The sequence below is a fragment of the Cardiocondyla obscurior genome, linkage group LG01, assembly GCF_019399895.1.
Source record: "Cardiocondyla obscurior isolate alpha-2009 linkage group LG01, Cobs3.1, whole genome shotgun sequence".
NCBI classification, from domain to species: Eukaryota; Metazoa; Arthropoda; class Insecta; order Hymenoptera; family Formicidae; genus Cardiocondyla; species Cardiocondyla obscurior.
The window spans coordinates 9,773,423-9,794,128 of NC_091864.1; the positions used below are offsets into that span (position 1 = coordinate 9,773,423).

At 38.5% G+C, this 20,706-nt stretch overlaps 1 protein-coding gene across 2 annotated transcripts in view; it reads right to left on the minus strand.

Annotated features, from left to right (window-relative positions):
• The window catches only part of Con (leucine rich repeat protein connectin), a 103,324-nt gene that overhangs the window by 2,854 nt on the left and 79,764 nt on the right, over positions 1-20,706 (minus strand). For both annotated transcript variants that reach the window (XM_070661598.1, XM_070661588.1), the window contains 2 exons: positions 886-1,443; positions 120-613 (listed from right to left, as the gene is read on the minus strand). In XM_070661598.1, coding sequence (XP_070517699.1) covers positions 120-613; positions 886-1,436 — 1,045 coding nt within the window. In that variant the 5' untranslated portion in view covers positions 1,437-1,443. The remainder of the gene's footprint in view (positions 1-119; positions 614-885; positions 1,444-20,706) is intronic.

Here is a 20,706-nt window from a genome sequence, read left to right on the forward strand (position 1 = left end):
TTGTATCTATGCCGTTTAATAAATATTGAAGATAGAATGACGTCGCAAGTGAAAATTATTCGAAGTTTAATGTAAATGGGAAGCAACTTATAATTCTGTTAAAAATCGAGATTACTCACCGCCCAAGTATAAATGGCTGTTGATGCCGTAGAGATTAGTTACAATCGGCTTGATGTTGTCGAAAGTCATGGTTTTAAGTGAGTTTTCTCTCAGATCCAAGAAGTGAACATTCGGGGCGCCTGCTAAGAAATCCGGCATCAACGTCACCAGCTGATTTTCACTTAGCCGCAGCTTCCGTAAGTTACGCATGCTTTCGAACGCCTTGTCGGATATATATATGATCTGATTTTGATCGAGCTCGAGCTCGGTTAATTCCGGCATTTCAACAAAGCTACGCTCGCCGATCATGGTAATCTGATTGCCGCGCAGATCAAGACGCAGCAAATTACGCAGACCGTGGAAACTGTCGCGCGTGATGACAGTGATCTGGTTGCCGCTCAGCTCGAGCTCCTGCAGCGAGCCCAGGAGCTTGAATGCCTTGTCGTGAACAGTGCTAATATTGTTGCGGTTCAGGTACATCTTGCGCAAATTCGGCAGGTTTACAAACGTGTCTCTGTAAACAATTATTTAAACCCGTTCTCTATATTTTACTATCGTGCAAAAGTTTTTTTTTTTTTTTTAGAAGGTGTAATCTACTTTGCGTATCGTCGGCGACAATAAATAATGCAAATGCTACAAGCGAGATAATAATAATAATAATGCAACGAGATTGCGCTATTCCGAATAACGAATAAAGTCTTACTCATTCGCTGGACAATCTCGATAAAAAGTTCTAATGGCCATCTCTAACGAACAATCGCCTGCCATCAACCACCGTTATCCTACCTGTTAATCTCGGAGATGCGATTATCGTCGAGATTGATGACGGTGAGATTTCGCATGTTGTAGAAGGCGTACTTGTGCAGCACGACGATCATGTTGCGGCTAAGATTGATCTCGGTAACACCGTTAAGATCGCTAAAAGCGCGCTCGGCGAGATCGTGGAGCCATCCGTACTGAAACACGATCACGCGCAGGTTCTTCAGCTGGTGTAGCAGCTGACTGGGCACGTAGTCGAGGCTGCCGATCTGACGCACCGTGAACGTTAGTTTTTCCAGGTGAATCTGCGACGTAAAGTAACTCCACATGGGATCGTTCCGCTCGAACTTGCTCAATACCCAGCAATTGACGTCGCTGGCATTCTGTAGATTGACGTTGTTGCAGTAGCAGTAAATGGGCGACTGTTGTCCCTGAATGTCGCATATGTTGTTCTCCTTTAGTTCTTTGACGGTTTTCTTCTTCCCGCGCGCTTTTGACATCGCCAGACCCGGTGACGCGAACAAGATTGTCAGCAGCAGTAATTTAAGGATGCGAGAATTGTTCAGAAATTGACCCATTGCGATCCTGAAACAGGAAATCGACGGTTTCGCTTGAATATTTGAGTCTTTGCTGTAATAATAATAAGATCGGTTGCATTCAGCTGGAAAAGCTGCTTTGCAACGATGTTAATTAATTAATTCGTTATTAGTATTATTATTTAAATAATATCGAAGGCGCATTCTTGATCTCGACTCTTCGATCAATATGGAATTATTTATTAAATGTTTATTATATATTTTCCTTCTCTAAACAATTTTGAAACAGTAATACGTGGCTTTCTTTCTCCAAATTATTAGATAGATTTAAATGCGAATAATAAATCGGAGCATCGGAGCAATGACGAGATGATAAGGGTCGATTTCCATTCTATTTAAAGTCAACACGATACGGAACACACCTCCGGTATTGTATCACAGAAAATTTGCTCGACAGCTCCATTACAAGTACATCGATACGTAACAGCATATCGTTTCTCCATCACGAGGCTGCTCTTTAGAGAAAAACATTCCCTCTTCCGTCCATAGAGAAAATGTGGACACGTTGTTGCACTCGATCGATATCGTGTATCTCCGATAAATAGGAACTTTTTTAGTTGAACATATGTTTTTTTGCAAAGAGATACATTATATAATGTGCTCATAAAGGAACGAGAATAATTAAGATGGTCGTGTAATTATAGATAATAATTATTAAAAAATATTACACTGATATATTTTATTATCTTCGAAGATTTTTAATAATTTTGCAAAATATACGAAAGATCGATTTCGAGAAAAATAACGTTTGAAGAATAATTCACTCTAACTTCATAAAAGCTAGTATATGAATAACTCCGGTGGGAAAAGCAGCATAGATAAAAATTTCCTCAGTGGGAGAAGAAAAAATAATTTCTATTCAGGCCGAGAGGGAAAACCCACCCACTATTGCCACATAAATTAAAGGATTTCCTTGACCCAGCGAGCCATCTTTTATCTTGATAATATCATTTATATATATATATATATATATATATATATATATATATATATATATATATATTTCATAGATAAAACTCTGGCTTGTTGTCTTCTTAACAATAAGATATAATACACACTTTGTTTTAAATTGTATATTCAAAGGAAACTTTTTAAGAGCTAAATTTCGACTGCATATACGAATGATAATTATTTAATAATTTATCTAATTTAAACTCGATAATTTTTTATTTTTAAATTTATATTTAGAAATGTATATATATATATTTATTTCTAAATGTACGTAAAATGGCCGTCTAAGTTTGCGTAGCTTTTACGTTATTCCTTTCACGTTTCTCTCCTCGGAAATCCAATAGCGATAGTCTTGTCTATGATAACCATGAGATTTCATAAATATGACAGTGGATGATATCGCGCAGAGATGCCTTTGTCGTACAATAACGTTTGTTCGCAAACTTCCAGGGGCCGGACGATTTTAACGTACACGCGGCGCGTTCGCAAATTTCGCGAACTTTCCTCCTCCGTATAACTCGGCTTATTTAATTACTGTCGGGAACAGCGAGCGAAAGCTTCGACGAAAAGCCACGGGGATCCGCGAGTTCCGGATCAATTTGAGTTTTGTTCAATTTTCCTGATGGACCTCCTTCTCCTCCTCTCTCTCTCTTTCTCTTTAGTTCCGACATCTCATTCGTTATATCAAGGTGTTCACTGGATGAATAACATATTTATTCGTCAGTTAAATCTGTCCGTGGGGCGAAACGTCCGTTTGCATAATGGAAAGAGTGACTGTTTAACTCGCCCGCCGTGAAATTTGTCTAATAACGTAGAATAATAGTTTACGATTTAAAAATCCGATTGATATTAAATTGCATTAATTTAAAATCAGTGAAAGACAAATTACGGAGATAAGACATTATTATGCTTTATTAATATTGAAGTCCGAAATAGAGCATCAAAATATTTCAATTAAAAATTTTGACGTTTTACGGGCGCCACTTTAGCTTTCCAGTGTTTCGTTTTGTTTCGGAATATTTTTATTCTCTTTGATTAAATAAATTGTTCGCATTGCGCGATGGTGCATCGGTGCTCGCAGTGTATTTCACAATGAAATAAATCACAAAACCGGGCGAGTATCATCGTGGCGAGCGCCAGCCGTTACAGAACCGCGCTCGTGGCGGATACGGCCGATGCAACATATGCAGATAATGCGCGAAAGTTTTTAAACAGCGCACTTGGGATACTCGTAATACTTGGTGAACCGCACGATAGCCGCCGCTTTGTTTCGTACTTATTTCCGATTGCGAGCGAAACTCGTCCTGCCGGGCGCCGCGTGTCGGACGAAAGCAGGTGCAAGTTCCAAGACTTTGCGCAATGTTGTCCCGCGACTTCGCAATATTTGCATTTAATTTCGACTGCAGGAACTCGGTAGTTGATACTACTTCGCGAAGTTGATACTCCTACGATGATGACAGTCGCGCTGAACAGTAATACGCGTTACATTGTCAGGGCGTTTGTACTTCTAATTTTACAGCTCCTTTCCTTAACTTTCCTCGCGACATAAAATTACTTCCGGCAATGTTACTTTTATTACGTTTTACATATTTAATCAAAGATAGTTTTTTTTTTTTTTCTTTAAAATTTTTTTACAAGCAGTTTGCGGCATATTTTGCATTTCATAGTGATGCGTGCACGTCTTCATTTAATCGAGACACATCTCCGCTCTTCCCCGCTTCTCTCGCTCTTCTTCGACTTTCTCGCCACAATTTCCCGGCATGAAGCGACGTGCACCGGACCACAAATAATAACCCATGAAACTGGCACTTGCCATTACAAAGGACGCGACGTCCATGGCGTCACGAACCAGGCAAGGAACGTATATTCATACGTGCGCTAGCCATACGTCGGGACGTTTAATATAACTTCGCGACTGGTCGAAGTTTCGGCGCGATCGTCATACGTCGCGAGAATTATCCGTGGTCCATTCGGCGCCTCTTACCGTCACGCACGCTCCGTATGCTAATTACTCCTTAATGGAATTCGAGCCGAACAGAGAGCGTGTGCGAAACACGAGTTGTTTATTCCGAAAGTTAGGCGAGTAGGATGTCGAGGCGCGACGAGCTCGACCCACCCCGTTCGCTAATCTCGGCCCTTTTCAATCCGCCATTGTAACGTTTCCAGCACGTTAAATTACAGCCCCGTACTTCGCGTCGGAGGTAACGGGAAATGTCGCGCTTAACGTCGGTTAATTGCGTAATTTCGTTTGCAAAAAAAGAAAAGTAATGGCGCGAATACCTCGACGGCGTGTTTCGAAGAGCGAACGCGGATTGACAAACGAATCATCGGGCCCGCTTGAACAAATGGAGCGCCAATTGGGTAACAATTTTATTTATTCGCAGTTAAAAGCCACTTTACAGCTACCGGTTTCAAGCTGTCGGAGATATTTTAAGCTCGCGCGCCGGCTGCAACGGTAGTACGCTAATACAATGCAAATTAAAACGGCTTAATAAGTTTAATTAAAATCGCGCGTAAGCCCGTAATATTTAATGACGAATTCACGATAGGGAAGAGAGAAAGAGAAAGAGAGAGAGATAGGGACTCGTAAAAGGATGGCATCCAATCAACGTCGAAATGTAGCGCAATCGGAAAATTCTCGTGGCGCGACGATGCGTTGCGAGAATCGATTCGTATTTCTATCGCGCGCGAGCGCGGTTCCATTATGCTAATTACAATTACGCGGCAATTCAACGAATTAAATAATAATTAGATCAAAGACATTTAGCAATTCATACGCGAGATTTTTCTGCGAGATACCGCAGCACATAATCCCAGTGTAAGAACCCCGGAACACTTCCTCTCCTCGCGGCGCGCAAGTATCGAGAAGTCGCTTGTAGCTGCCCGATCGAAGCGCGTATCCCTGCTTTTATGCTAATGAACGACGGCGCGATTTGAGCTTTATTATAGGCCGGTACGTCCACGCTATGCAAAAGAAGGCAGCGGGTAGATTTTCGGGACGCGTGGGATGCAAATAAAACAAGGAGAAATAGGGGAGCACCCTCTCACGTGACCGAGGCCCCCGAGGAGAAAACCGCTGTATAACTGCACCGGGAGCTTCTTAAGATTATGCCTAGACATGATCTCGCATAGATTCGGTGTCTAGGGGGTGAACGGGGCCGAGGGCGGCGCAAGGGAGGGAGGGCGGGGGTCGGAATCTAGCTAGTGTATGCAAATCCCCCTCGTGGCAAACTGCTAGACATTTGCATAAGCTTACAGATAACGACGCGTTAGAAGTAGAAGCCTTTCCTTTGGATTCGTTTCTACCGGCGAGCTTCTGCCAGCGGAAGAGCGAAGAATCGATCTCGCGAACGTGGCCCGATTCACCAGCGGCGCCCGAGAGTGATTTTACGGACGGGAGCTCGCGATTTCGTAAACGTCTCGGAAAACTGATCAAATACTATATCGATATGGGAATTAGGATCGTATTTTATGACGGCGACGACGAGGACGATGCCTCTGCACCTCATCGACCCCTTTTGGAGCTCCATGTTTTTTACTGCATATCGCGGAAGAAAGCAGAGAACGACGACGGCTGAGAAAAAATCGAGAACGCCCTTATCGATAATGGCGTGTGTCGAGAGCGGCCGTAAAGGCAGTTCGTTTATCGAGAGGGGGATACCGGAGGCACCTGTATAGTTTGACATGCCGGGGCGTATGACGAGCCCTTCTTCGATCGAGAAAGCAAATATGGGCGAGAACTCGAGCCGTTATGGCGTCAGAATTCAAACAGCGGAGTGATCGAGAGCGTTAGTGGTTTTCTGGAGGAACAATTTTCCACCTTATGCAAAAGAGAAAATAGAAACTCGTTGGCGACGGAAAATTTCGTCTTTTCGCTTGCAATTTATTTATGTCTCGTAATATCGATAAAAATTTTTTAAGAAAAAAAAATTACAGATAAAAATTTTTTTAATTTTTTATCTTTAATATTATGTCGCTTCCGGGTATTAATATAAGATTTGTAAAAACACAAATTTCTCATACTTGTGAATTACTAACTTTGCAAGAGAGTTTTATTAACAACGCCTCATTAGCACGGGAAACTTCTCTTCCGCTCCTCCCCTTAATTCACCGAGTCGCCAACGATTTAATTAGATCGCACGCGCACCCGACAAGTGAAAGCGCCGCGACGCCGGCGTCGCCGTCGAGACGCGTGCCCGTCCTTCTGACGAAGTGACGCTCATTCACTTGATTCTTTACAATGGAAACTTTCGGTCCTCGTATTTCAGTCAGCTCCGAAAAAAGGGTTCACGTTTGTTCGACGATCGCAGATTCAACAAAAAAAAAAAAAAGTCGTAAGTTTTCCGCCTCGCGAAAAGCAGCAACTCAATTTCAAGAGATAGTACTTTTTAATAATTAATTCAAATTCGTTTAAACATAATTAAACCTCGCAAAATTTTTCTAAAATATAAAACAAAAGGTCTTTTTTAATTTTTAAAATTGGAAATTAAATTGAGACAACTACTTTTGTGATTTATTATAATAATTGATAATAAAAAAACAATTTTGAAGTGTAAGTAGTTTTGAAATAAAAACGAGCGCAAATGTAGATGAAATGTAACTAAATTAGAAATGTCTCTGTCTGTCCGCGACGGGTTAATATTCCACGATGCGGAATATTAACGTTATTGCACTCGAAACGCAAGCTCGCCGAGTCACCATCACAAAATGCGCGTATGTGTGTCTGCGGTAGTTTCCCTTCAGTCGTATATCAAACATAAATATCAGCGGCGAAGGTGTCGGTCGAGAGAGAGCCGCAGGTCGAACTCTTATTGCTGTAAAATACAGCAACAAGGCGGTGATGTAGTGGCCGGCACGGACTGGAATTTTTAACGCGGGGACGATTGCCAGAAGGACGATATAGGAATATCGTAATGTTCTGGAAGTAGAGAATCGGCGACACTTTTAAAAAGCTTTTGTCGTTCCCTAGTTGAAAGAAAATTTCAAACAAATTGTTGTAATTTAATTTAAAATGCAAAGTAGCAGAAATATTCAGCGCAAAAATTGAAAAAAGTAATTGTATTAAGTATTTAATTAGAAAGTACACAATTAAAATTTAAATAGAAAAAATATTTATTTTTTAATTATATTATTTTTAATTTAATTTTTTAAATATATATATTTATATATAAGATAAAATAAAAAATATATTAAATATTATATTAAAAAAAAAAACTGAAAGTGCATGTTAAAAGACAATAGAAGTTTTTACTTTCCAATAAAATAATTCTCGTACATATCGATATATTAAATTGAAGACAATTACACCGCGCTATGTATTTACATATGTTAGTAAGGATCATCTCCGCTGGTATACATTTTATTACGGCACATAGGTTACGTTGGTTGAACACGAGCAATTTTACTAAAGCACCGAAATACGATCCAGACCAATCGTGTTCCTCGAACCGAATCTTTCTCCAATTCCTCAGCATCTGTACATACTCTCGCACCTTTGTTGGAAACTCAGCCTGCTTTTCAGGCAGCCTGGACTACTCTGCGGTCCCTAAGGACCCTAGGCCGCGTTTCGCTGCACCAGAAGAAAGGCGCATAAATCGATCTCTCCGCCACAGAGTGCTGCCTAAGCGAATGAAACCTGAATTTTTCAGAGCCTCGAAAATATTCCAACACATATATATAACTTACATAATCTTTTATGTTGATTAACAACAAATTACGATAAATGCGCGTTAGCTAATTTACTTAAATATATGAATGTAATAAAAAAATTCTCATTTCGCAATAACAAAATTAAAGCAGAATGTCCCGGAGAAAAATTTATTCGCTTTTTTACGATCTGGTCTTTATCATTCCGCAAACTGTTAAATTTTATTGTGCCACATTGTTTTAGATGTTTCTTTTTCAAAAGCCATGTCGCGTATATATATATATATATAAAAAAATTGAACGGGGGTTGCCTCCTCCCCTTCCAGCAGAAGTAATTTTTCCATATTTCTGTGGAAACTAGCGAAGCCCGATATTGGTTCGGGATACGTTCCTTCGTGTATATATCGAGTCGCTCTGCAGAAGATCGCGCAGTTAATATTATACGTTATCGGGAGAAATTTTCTTCCTTTCTTTTCCTTTTTAAAGTGGGGAAAGTAAATACTTATGTATTTCTTAGTAGCAACTTATAATAAGCGAACGTAATAAAAATTTACCTTCTATTCAATTATTTCGATGTAAACCTATTACGTAGACTTGGACATAAATATGTTCTTGTTGACTTTTAATAAATCATGCAATTGTCAGTACCTTACTAATAATTTACATAAATATCTTAGCAAAAAAATATAATGTAATGCGACACAAACAATAAAATAATACAATCTAAAACAAACTATAAAACAGAATGTAACAGAATAAAAAAAAAATAACTTTGTATATTAATGTGGATAATTATATCGCATGCATTAAATCAAGATGTTTAATTAAAATTACCCGTCGTGAAAAGAAAACTAACTTCGATCGCAATTTTTCTTTGCTGCAATTAAAATAACAGATAAGGGAATTCCTACGTCAATATAAAGAGACAAGGGGAAACATTTCTTCCGCAGAAACATACCTTTTCTGTGGAGAGCACAGAGCGCGCGGAGTGGTTCTTTATTTTATTTCGTCGATTGGAGCGCGATAGCGGCGGTGGCTACTTATGGATTGTGCGAACCTGTAAACAGTATCTTTGTACCGTGCCCGATAATCTTCAACAACTCCGAGAAATAGCTCTTTTCGATTCTTTGGACCTGGAACTCGGGACTTCTTCGCGGAGGTAGACATTACTTTCCTATCGTTTGTTGAGCGCAGCGATGCGAGTAGTTAAACTTATTTCACGCTAAAATGATTGTATCACACTCCGATTCTTTTTCCTGATTTCAAAGACATTGCTTTCGCGACCATTATTATCTATTAATAGTGGCTGGAAATTAAATTGCCGTAAATGTCAAACGGTTACAAAATTAATCCCGGGCCTGCAGGTTCAAGTTACGCCAAATCGCTATAAGCATTTCATAATTAATTGAAATCCATTGTAATCGCCAAGCACAATACGCGAAATTTCTCCCCTTCTCTCTTCTCTCTAATAACTTGTCAGTAAATTAATTTAATTAAACTGTACATCGGAAATTGATCTGTCATATTCAAATCTTGGAATTGACTATTTATGCACCGTTATGATTTAATAGAAATTGTACGTTATTAACTATTACACTTATTACTATTTTTTACACATTTATACCACTTATTAATATAACTAATTATTGTATGCATATATTTAATACAGATTTCCTGATTGATTAAAACAGTTTGGTTTACGTTAATTTAGTAAAATAAATTTATTTAATCTCTGATAAAATTTATACGAAAGGAGATTAAGAAAATTTTACGCGGTAACATAATTTGATAACATATTCTCGAATCACTTGCAAGAAAATCAATACTCTCTATGTAGAAACAAGCGGTATAATTGAGTCTAATGCAAGGTGAGCTTTACTTATATCGCGGCGTACTCGAAAACATGATTTACAATTCCGGGCTCGTTGCGGGAGTTACGACAACTCGTGGGCTTGTTCTCACCCCTGCATTTAATTTCGCGCATTTAATTCCCGCAGGATGCATTCCAGGAAGGAAGGCGACCTGCGTTAAGGTAAACCTGGACCGGTTATGACGGCGGCTTTCAGCCGGGATTTCCTGCGGGTGGGGATAAAGACAGCACAGCCCCGAAGAGACCGGAAGCGACGGCTGCGACGGTAATTCCTGCGCGCAAGGAGGAATTAAGGGACTCCCGAACAAAAATGGAACGGTAGGGTGGAGGAGAGGGCGAGAGACGCGTGATTTAAGTCGCGAGCGGCGAGATAACGCCATCCTCGGCGCCGTAATTTCGCCAAGACGAACGGTTATTGGGCGAACTTCCGCGCATAATGCGGCACGGCTCCCTTTTGTTGCATCTTTCTACTTTTTTTTTTTTTTTTTTTTTTTTTTTTTTTTTTTTGTCAAGCCCAAAATATGTCTCGGAGGTTTTAAAGAGTACAGACAACATGTAACTCTTTTTATATATTTTTTCTTTTTTTTATTTTATTATTATTTTTTTATAATAAAAAAAAATTTAAACAGATAAAATAACTAATACGCATTTAATAAATATCATATCTCTTACATAATTGTAATCAGATTTAAAAAATCCAAGTTTTATTTATGAAAATAATTATATCATATGCATATAATTAAATATTAATCCACGTTTTCTTAAAGGATTTTATACGAATAAAACCGTATAATGAACGATTAATCACGCTTTATTAAAAATCGTTAGGTATTTCCTCGTCTTTATTTTGTGAGAAAACCACATTTACTTTATATCGCGAAATAAAAATGTCCGGGTGTAACAATAGATCTGCTCGTTTTGGTTGTATTTTCAACACTCTATGTATCTTTTCCATTCCCCCCTTTTCTCAAAGGTTGAATACACACTTATTCTGTGTCAGATACAGAAAGGAAATGCAGGGAGGAAGAAAGAAAATGCAGTTAAAATGAACAGTCCTATTATGCCTCTAATGTCCCTTCAAATAAATGTAACTTTGACCGAAAACTTTCAGAATCTCTCTCAAAGCGTTATTAGTGCACAGATATGTTTCCTTTAAAATAAATTTCGTTTGTGTGTAACGCTTGTGTTGCCAGATAAAACAGAAATAAGGTAGATACATCATATATTATGTAAAAATCTTTTAACAAAATGTATCGGGAAAGTAAATGTATATATATATTTCTCTCTCTCGCGGCAAAGGGCATTCATGATAAAAAGTAAATCCCTTACGATAAAAGTATTAAGGTAATATCATTAAAAAGTAAATAGCTCGCGGGATGTTACATACTTTATTCCGACGCGCTCTGACACATAATAAAATACGAAGTATCCTATAAAGCGACCGTTTTTCGATAATCCCGATTAAACACTTTTCCGCAAAGAGTTACGGGAGGAGAAAATCAATTTACGGGGACAAAAAACGAGACGGTTTTATTACAAATAATGTCTAATCCATTCCGCCCGCGTTCAAAATATCGCAGGAGGATATTAAAGCCGCAAAGAATTTCGTTCTGCATTTTCGGCAGAACAGCGAAAATAGCGGGCGTTTCCGTACAGCAAGAATTTTCGCCCGGGGACAATTAAGAGTAGAATCTGCAAATTGCGCCATAATGCGCAATGACAAAGAGGTAAACGTCTGCAAGACGACGCGGGAAGAAATGGGGGAGAGAGGCGAAAGAGAGACAGAGGTAAGATTAATAAGTATGACGGAGATATGCGCGCGAGCCATAATATCGCGAGCGGAGCGGAGCAGAGGAGCGGCGTTTAAGGTGAAATATATACGAAACGCGATACGATGCAACGAAAGATATATCCCGACGATGCCAACTAGAGAGATTAGATCTCGGCGATTCGCTTCGAAATTAAGCTCGCTTTAATCCCGCGCAACTCCAGCGATTAATCTTCCCGCGCACTTCGGTTTACCGTTCTAAGATTCCGGCGTAGCTTTACCTCTTTTACATCAGATTTACGAGCGATTTGACGAACGGTGGGGTTTATCAAAGCCGGCTTCTTTGCTTTTTAACCTACGTTCAACGCCCTCGAGAAAATATTTTTATTTTATTTTATTTTTTTCTTCTAAATATTCGCCGTTTTTACCGCGAAACCGCGAATATTATAAATATTTTGTCGACGAAAATAAATATAATTATATATAAAATGTAGTAAATTAATGTGTTTTAATAATAATTTATGTGCCACGTCGTGAACCGCGTAGAAAGGGAGAAATAATTTCTCTATTAATACATAAAACAGAAAATTTTTAACCTCTTTTATATTGTTTATTATTAACAATAACGTGCATATTGTTTTATTACTTCAATATTAATGTTGATTCAATATTACGCAATTAGTAGTGTATTAAACATTACTTTAGTAATTCAATGTTATGCACGATGGTGAAAGATATGTCCTACGTACATTTTTAATTGCAATTAATGTGTAATAATATTATTTTGATTACAATTATTTTAATATTAAATCTAAATGCCTTTATGCGCAGCATATACATACAAATTTATTTTTTATTTAACTATACATTACAAAGCGATCGTCATTCACTCGCTTCTTCCACCGTTAAGCTCGAGTGATCGGACGGTCGCACGCAACTTTGTTCACACGTCACGACTTCCGGAAAAAATATTCGACGTAATATTTGATGTATAATTTTTTTTTTAATGCGTTAACATGCGTAAGGATAGCGAGAGAGATTGTACATAAAGAAAGATCGAAAACGGCCGAACGACTTCGCGCAGCTTAGTCGTTATGATTTCCATATTCCTTTGACGGCAGTCGAAAAATTTACAAACGGAGTAACAGTAGTAATTATATTAAAATTAACAAAATAATAAAGATTAAGCGTTAAGTGTAATTTTTTTATTAATAATAATTTAATAAAATAGAGTTTAATTAATCTATTAAGTATATTTGATGTTTGAACAGCGAATATAAATGAATGAGGAAAGAGGACGATAATTGATTAAAACCAGATCTAACAGAGGTTTTTGTAAAAATCTGATATTATTACGAATCGAGTGAAAAGAAGCTTAATAAAAGTTTTAATTTTTCTTCGCTTCTTATTGTGCCCTCTTGCCTCATTTCGTTCTCTTCGCATTTCAGATTGGTCACCTGAATATTGGAACGACTGTCGGCAACAGATTAATGATCCATTATCGCGTGTCGCTATGCTCTCTTAATTTTTTAAAAAACGTCATTTACGAGAAACGTTGTCGAGACGAATGTGATTCCTTCTCTTTTATTTCAAAATTTATTCCAAAAATATTTCCTTTTTTAAACTAATCGATGAAGATATTTAAAAATATTTTTAAACTTATTTAAAGGAATTATTAAAGAAATAAGTTAAAAGTTCTATTTTAAAAAATTGGAGTGACGCGTAAATTAGCTGTTAATTGTTACCGCTTAAAACCGACGCTGATTAGTTCTCTCTCGCTTGGCTTACCTCACGCCAAGCGAGAATCAACGTCGGCTGTTAAGTCGGCGATTTTGAGGTTCGATTAAATTTTAATATTTCATTAATACGTCTAGGCAAAGACAGTCTTCGTGATTTTTGAGATCGAGGACAACCTGGTAAAAGTACCGTCTTTGTCTGGACATACTAATTAAATATTACAATTAAATCGAACAAGAGTAACAAATAGATAGCCGCGGGGGGCGGGGGGAGGCAGGAGGGACGGGGGGAGAGCAAGCGAAAATCTACGTAACGCGCGCTAGGTATATTCCTAGGTATATTCCCCCCCACTACTCCCACTCTCGCTTTGTCCTTCACAAGTGGCCGCGCGAAGCACACATACGTACTACGCACTCACAGCGACCGCGTGCTCGTGCCGAAATTAATACGTACTTCCGTTTAACGAAACCGCCCGGCACGAGAACTATCCTCTCCTCTCTATTTTCCGTGTGAGGAGAGCACGTGCGATTCTCCGTGTGAGAAGAGCACGTGTCGCAGTCGGTTTGTCGGTCGTTCCGGGAGTTCCGCAAAGTATTCGGGCGTAATTTTTTGGCTTTATTCTAAACGCGAATGCCGAATAGGAACGCGTGAAAGTGATGAATAATTTTCGCGATTGTAAAATCACGGGGTGTTCGCGAGTGTCCAGTGCGCGGAAGGATGACTCGACACGTGCCATCTGAGAGGAGGAGGAGGCCCAGGAAGGGTATCATGCATCGGCGGAGCAACTTTTAGGTGAGAATTAATTCTCTTTTTTAAATTTGTCATCTTATTAACTTTATTTTTATTTATTTTTATTAAAAAATCAAATGCATACGCGTAATTATTTTTTTGTTCAAACATTTAACTATTTTCAGCACGTCTACATTAATATTGTTTAATTTTATGTTACAGTCGCCGGCAGATTTATACAACTCCGCTGAAACTCATGCAGATTGGTAAGTCGCATAATTTTTTTTTCTTGTAATTTGCAATCGGGTGGGATCTCTTAAAAAATAGCGTGCGTTACACGCGCGCATGGTTTCTTCTAATATTGAAAAGCTTTCGAACGTGAAAAAAATATTACAAGTGCAAGCAGTCTTCGACAAGTATTAGTATCGCAGCCAATTCCCGTAATTAAATAAACCTCTCGAATTGAAACCAAAAGAGGAAGAAAATCGCGGACGGGAACGCGGTTTTAGTCGGCAGACAATTAAACGCCGCGTAAGAAATAAGATATATGTATATTCGGGACAAAAATGTGCTCGCCTGCGGCTGAAGCGCTCGCGTAAACCGAGGATGCAAACCGATATGGCAGAAAAAGAGAAATACGAAGGGAGGACGAGAGGAAGGGAAGACCCTTCGACCCATCGGAGCTTTCGTTGCAAACGCGATAAATAAATAATCCTAATTGCGGCTGAATGGCTCCACCGTGGCGGCGGAGAGAAGAGCATATAAAACGAGATAGAGTGAGAAAAGATTGAGGAGGGTAGAGAAGAGGAAAGAGAGAAAAAGTAGGGGGAGGGGAAAATGAAAGCAACCCTCGAGACAATGGCGATCGGTCGGTCGATTTTTTCTTGCCTGCCACGTACGGTTTTTTACCGCCTTTCATCGCGCGCAGCCGTTCGTTCTCCGCGATGATAATACGGCTAATTATTTATTCAGCCGATAAAAGCGACCGACAGGCTTCTAACGCGACGGCTGCAGCCGGTATTTACACGTCGTTCCCGCGGGACGCGCAGATAATTAAATTAAAGCAAAATAAACTGATTGGATGAATGGAATAATTAATCGAAGGTGTAGTCGCGACGTATATATATTTATAAATATTTATGGGAACTTATCGTATCCCGCTAATAAATTTCTACACTTTTAAACGCAAAATATAAGCTCCAACATGTACTTCTATTTATAAAAATAATACAGAGACAATTTATAATTATGCTAAATTGTATTAAAATAAATAGTAATAAACGCTTAGGGAAAATTAATTTCGCAGAGCTTGTATATTCTTTGAAATTTGTGAAAAAAGTTTCTACAGAAATTCGAAACGCATACAAAATTTACTCGGCGCGAATCCGAGAAAATCCTTTCTTCGCATTTTCGCCACAGCTTAATTAAACTAAAATAAACCGATTACGTTAATCAGTTAGACATAAAACACTTCCGGAGTAAGTAGAGAAAATAGCGAAGAACACCAAAATGGCAAGCGGACGGCAAAGACCGCCGGTGCGACCGCGCAAATATAATAATATAATACAATAAACTCGACTCCGCTCTCTTTAATCAATTTTCTACGCCGTTTTGTATAATGTCTCAGACACAACATACACGAGATAAACGAGTTATTTTTAATAAAAAAATATAAGCAGATGAAAATTGAGGTACGCGGGGAACTCGATTAAATACTTTTAGTGTGCCACTTGTTAATAGGCGCTCTCTATCTCGAGTCTTGCAGGATCGAATTATCAAGCGCCGCTTAATATAACGTCACTCCGATATCAGAATTAATATCAATTTAAATTTTCGCGAGTGTAATTAGAACCTGATTACATTCACAAAAATACGTCGTGTTACTTTATTAAAATGCGTAAAATGTACACGCGGCACGTCAATCGGGCCGGAGAATGCAAAACACGCGAGCGTTATGCGTGTGTTTTACGTTCAAATAAAAGTATCACGGTATTTAAAACTCGAGTCCCGCACCCCTGGTCAAAATTAACTTCGAGACCCGATTAATCTTCGTCCACTACGTTATGAATGGAAACTCGCTAATTAGCGACAGTCAGGTGACCGCGGAAACGCAACGCGCCTCGTATCGAATAACTCATTTCGAAGTCACGGCGTTGCGCGAGCTAATGCATATGAAAGCGGTGGAAAATATTGTTACGTTCGGGGATCTCTATTTTTTTTTTTTTTTTTTTTAATATACATATATACGTTTACTACGAGCCCTTATGGCGAGCTTAAAAGACCTCCAGGTTGCATTAGGATAATTAATGTGTGAGCGAAAAGGGGACCGCGTTAACCCCTTTTCAGGGTTCTGTCGCGCCACCTTCACCCTCGTTGCGGTCAGCACGTGGGTAATAACGGCGTGTTGGATAAACGATTGGATAATACATCGGGTCGTACGAAATGTATTCCGAGAGCGCGGATTAACCGGCGCGCGGCGGAAGTCGAGCGATTAATGACATGTCGCGCGGGAGTCCAGTCGACGGCGGCAAGTTGTTTTTAATTAAAAGCGCCCGCCTGCCAGTCGCAGAACTTCCAGAAGCTCTGCCGCGCGAGCCGTCTTTCTTATTCTGGTTCAATTATATCTCTTGATAGCGCGTCGTGCGAGTGTAACGTGCGTGCGTGAGACATATATCTCGAATTGGTTTAATTAAAATGCCGACCTTTTCTTTAATTAGATCCCAAACCGCGAGTCGTCACAAACGTCCCGCCGCTTATATCTCACTTTGAATCGTGCGCACAAGGATCGTGATGTGAATCGCGCTATTCAGAGGCCAGGTAAAAGCGGCATGACGGAACGCCGGAAAATCCGTGTGCGCACAAACGTTGCAGTTGTAAAATTCAGTTTTCCAACGTGTCTTAAATCCATATTTGTGCGGCATTATGTAAAATATTTGTTCCTTTTCCTTCAAACATAATGTTAAAAAACGTTTTAATTATGTTATATAAATAAAACTATTTTAAATTTATATTAAAAAAAAAAAGATGAAGAAGTTACGAGGTTTGAATAAATAAAAAATACGTGTAATAGGTTTTTCAATCGGTGAAGCGTAGTTGAAGTTAAAATCATTTTTCCCCGAGATGCCACGCATCACGGAAAACGGCAGGTGAGGAATATAAAGAGGACGAACGGAAAAAAAAGAACCATGTGAAGCGAACGAGCATGAAATTAAAAACGAGAAGTGCAGACCGGAATGAACGAAATTGAAGATCTTTACGAAAAATTAGAGATGATATCAAATTGCCTGCGCAAATATGTGATTGTATGCTTTATTAGGACTAACCTTCCCACTTTCTTTCTACGTGAAAAATTTGAAATAAACTAACTAATTAGATATGCATTAAATTTTTTTCTTATTTACATATAATTTTTTAGAATCTAAAAGAAATATAAAATACTTTTAATTGCTGAAGAAAGAGAACTTGCATAAGTAATTATTTGTCGGAAATGTGATAAGCACTTTGCAAAAATAAAAAGTATTTCGGTAATTGATTTTAATAATAATCATAACCTCAATTTAATTTTTTTTTATCAAAATTTATACATATTTAATGTACAATTTAATTTCACGCAATCTATCTAAATGCTATTATTATTTTTTTTATATTACAACAGTGTTTTCTAAAATAAGTTTTAAAATTAGAAAATTTGGTCAAATTAATTATTGAGAAAACTTTTACATTAGCTATTGTAATAGTAAAATTATCCAAATAGGTTATGATAAAATACTTATGAGTGTTATAAATGACATTAGATAACTAATTGTGAACCATGACGTGTTTCGCAAAAGGTCATGTTCTCCCATTTTGTTCACATTTATCTATGCCCATTATACTGCATTTATCGACCTTCTCGCGGAAAGTATTGAGGAATATTAACAACGAACGGGTGGACCAAGGAAGCAATTTCGCGAGCGGGCAGATTTGCGAAGCTTTCAGCCGGAAAGACCGTCCATGTCCCGGTGCTTAACAATTTCACAAGTTTGCCGTCCAGGCGGCTTACAGTTTACGCGACGGTGGCTTTGTTCTCACTTCGGGGCACTTACGACTTCGTAAAACCCTTAGATCCCAGTGAGAGAAAGTAAAGTAGAGTTGAATGTACATATTTCATGCTTAAGAATTGAAGTCACTTCGGAACGTTGGAAATATTTATGTTTCAGTTAGCAAACGGTTATAAATAGACGCAAAAGAAATTAAAATATATTATATCAATTAAAACATTTAATTAAATAATATTTATAATTGTATTAAAGTTTAGATTAATATCACGTACATACATTATTTAACTCTTAAGTGCATGGCTTTGCATATATGCGACTTTCCAATGTTCCGTGTTCCGTGAACTTTCCTCTATAAAGTTCGACCTGAAAATGCACGGCTTTACGCATTTTCAAAGGATCTTCTCCCTGTGTACTTTATCAGTCGTTCACGAATTGGATAAAATTTTTTTTAAGTATTTTTTAAGAATAAAAAGTTTTTCCCCCATTTAAGAAGATACGAAGAATATAAAAAATACAAAAAAAATTATTCTATCTAATTGTGTTATATAAATTTAGTTACACGCGTTCACATATATATTAGAGAAAGAAAGGTATATAAAAAGTAGACAGAAAGGCGAAGGAATCGTAGTGATCTAAGAGACAAAGGGAGAGAAAGAAAAAGAACAATTGCGAGGGGGAAAAAGTACTTTTGAAAATGATGGCAGATCTAGCTTCCGATGATTATGCCAGGAAATCAATCTCGCATCGAGGCGGTTATGGTTCGTTTCCTTCGTTGAAAAGAATTAATATCGATGTGTGCGGCGCGCGATTTACCGACACAATAGGGCTCACACGTATATGTGTGGATGTGGACTCAAAGAGTGAACGCCATCGTTTTCATATTGGTCACGTAAATAACTGGTTTTACGATCTGCATTAGTTTAAGTGACTTCCGTTGAAATTAATCATAAACTCTTTTTTTTAATATTTTTTTTGACCGATAGCCTTTAGCAGTATAGAGTTCTGTAAATAAGTCAGCCAAGCAACTGTTTGCACTGGAATTTAATCGAACGATTAGAAACTATGTTATTCAGCATACGTTATACGCGATTCAATATGGGCTGCGAGTTGGAAAATTGGCCATGCTGGTCCCACATTATCAGTCGTTACGTAGAAACGTGTTTTTTCATGAATTTAATACAATTTAATTTTTTTTTAGTCACAAGAAATTGAAAATGCAAACAAGATTATAAAATTAAAATGTAAAATAGAGCAAGAACGTTATTTCTTTTTTTTTAGTAATATATTTGCTAACAGTTTAAATATAAAATGTTTGATTTTTGCGTGTTTCCTATTTATTAACACGTTCGTGCTGACGTAGACCAGAGACGGTAGCGCGCGCAGAAATATTTTTCTTCTCTCGTTATTTATGCTCCACGTTTGATAAAACGACGATCGTTCGTTAACATTCGCGTATTCAATATTCCTGTTTATACTCGGACACAGCGCGCCGTTTTGTACGCGTGTCTGGATAATAATTTGCGAAATCTTTTCACATGCAGGGAAAAAAATATTTCGCCGAACGTCGTCGGAGAGACCCTTTCTCCGGCAAATCATATTTTGTTTCGCGTTATGCGAGCATTCTCGCGCCATTTTCGCGCAACGCTTTTGAAACTTGATTAAGAAAATGCAACATTTCGCTATTACCACATGCTTTTCCCTACGCTGTTAGCTTTACCGTCCGCAAATGCTCAGAGCACTGTCATTATGAAATTAATGCGATGCAGAAAGACGAAAAGACAAAATATTTCATTTGACAGTCACAAAAAAGTCGTGCAGTTTAAGAAAAAAAAAAAAAACAAAATTACGCGTACACATGTTTCCTATAAATATGTGCGTGTTTGTGGTAACATATGCGAAAAGTTACGTTTCCATACGTCGAGGGAAATTATACAATGCACCTTGTTGCGTACAAATTGGTATTAAAATTACAGTTTTACGAAATTTTCCAATAAAACCAATCACTTGTGTCAATCGAATGTTAAAGCGACGGAAAATATCTGTAATCTCTAATAAAACAAATCCCTCCTATCAATCGAATGTTGGGTTAAAGTGACGAGCAGCTGCGATCGCATTTCGAATAGAAAATTATAATTCCCACCCTATCGCGTTGTTTAACGAGCAACTCTGACCGCAACGGTGTCCTCAAGACTGTCTGTCTTTAGAAGGGCGCCGGAATATGGGCACCGGATGTATGTAACACAACCTGGACTGACATGAATTTGTGCAAACAGGGTTTATACGTGAGGGGGAGCGCTGTAAAACGTGTGTATCTTGGCCGTGGCTGACGCCGGGGCTCGCTAAATTAAACAAGGGCCTAAAGGGTCGCCTCTAATTTACGTAGCTCGCTAATTCAGCCCTCTTCCGTCCGGCCCCGTTCCTCCGCTCGTCACTCTCTTCCGTCTCTTTCTCGCTCCCTATTTAAGCGAGCGTCATCGTTCGCTCTCTCGCGTTGCAGGCTCTCCGTTACGG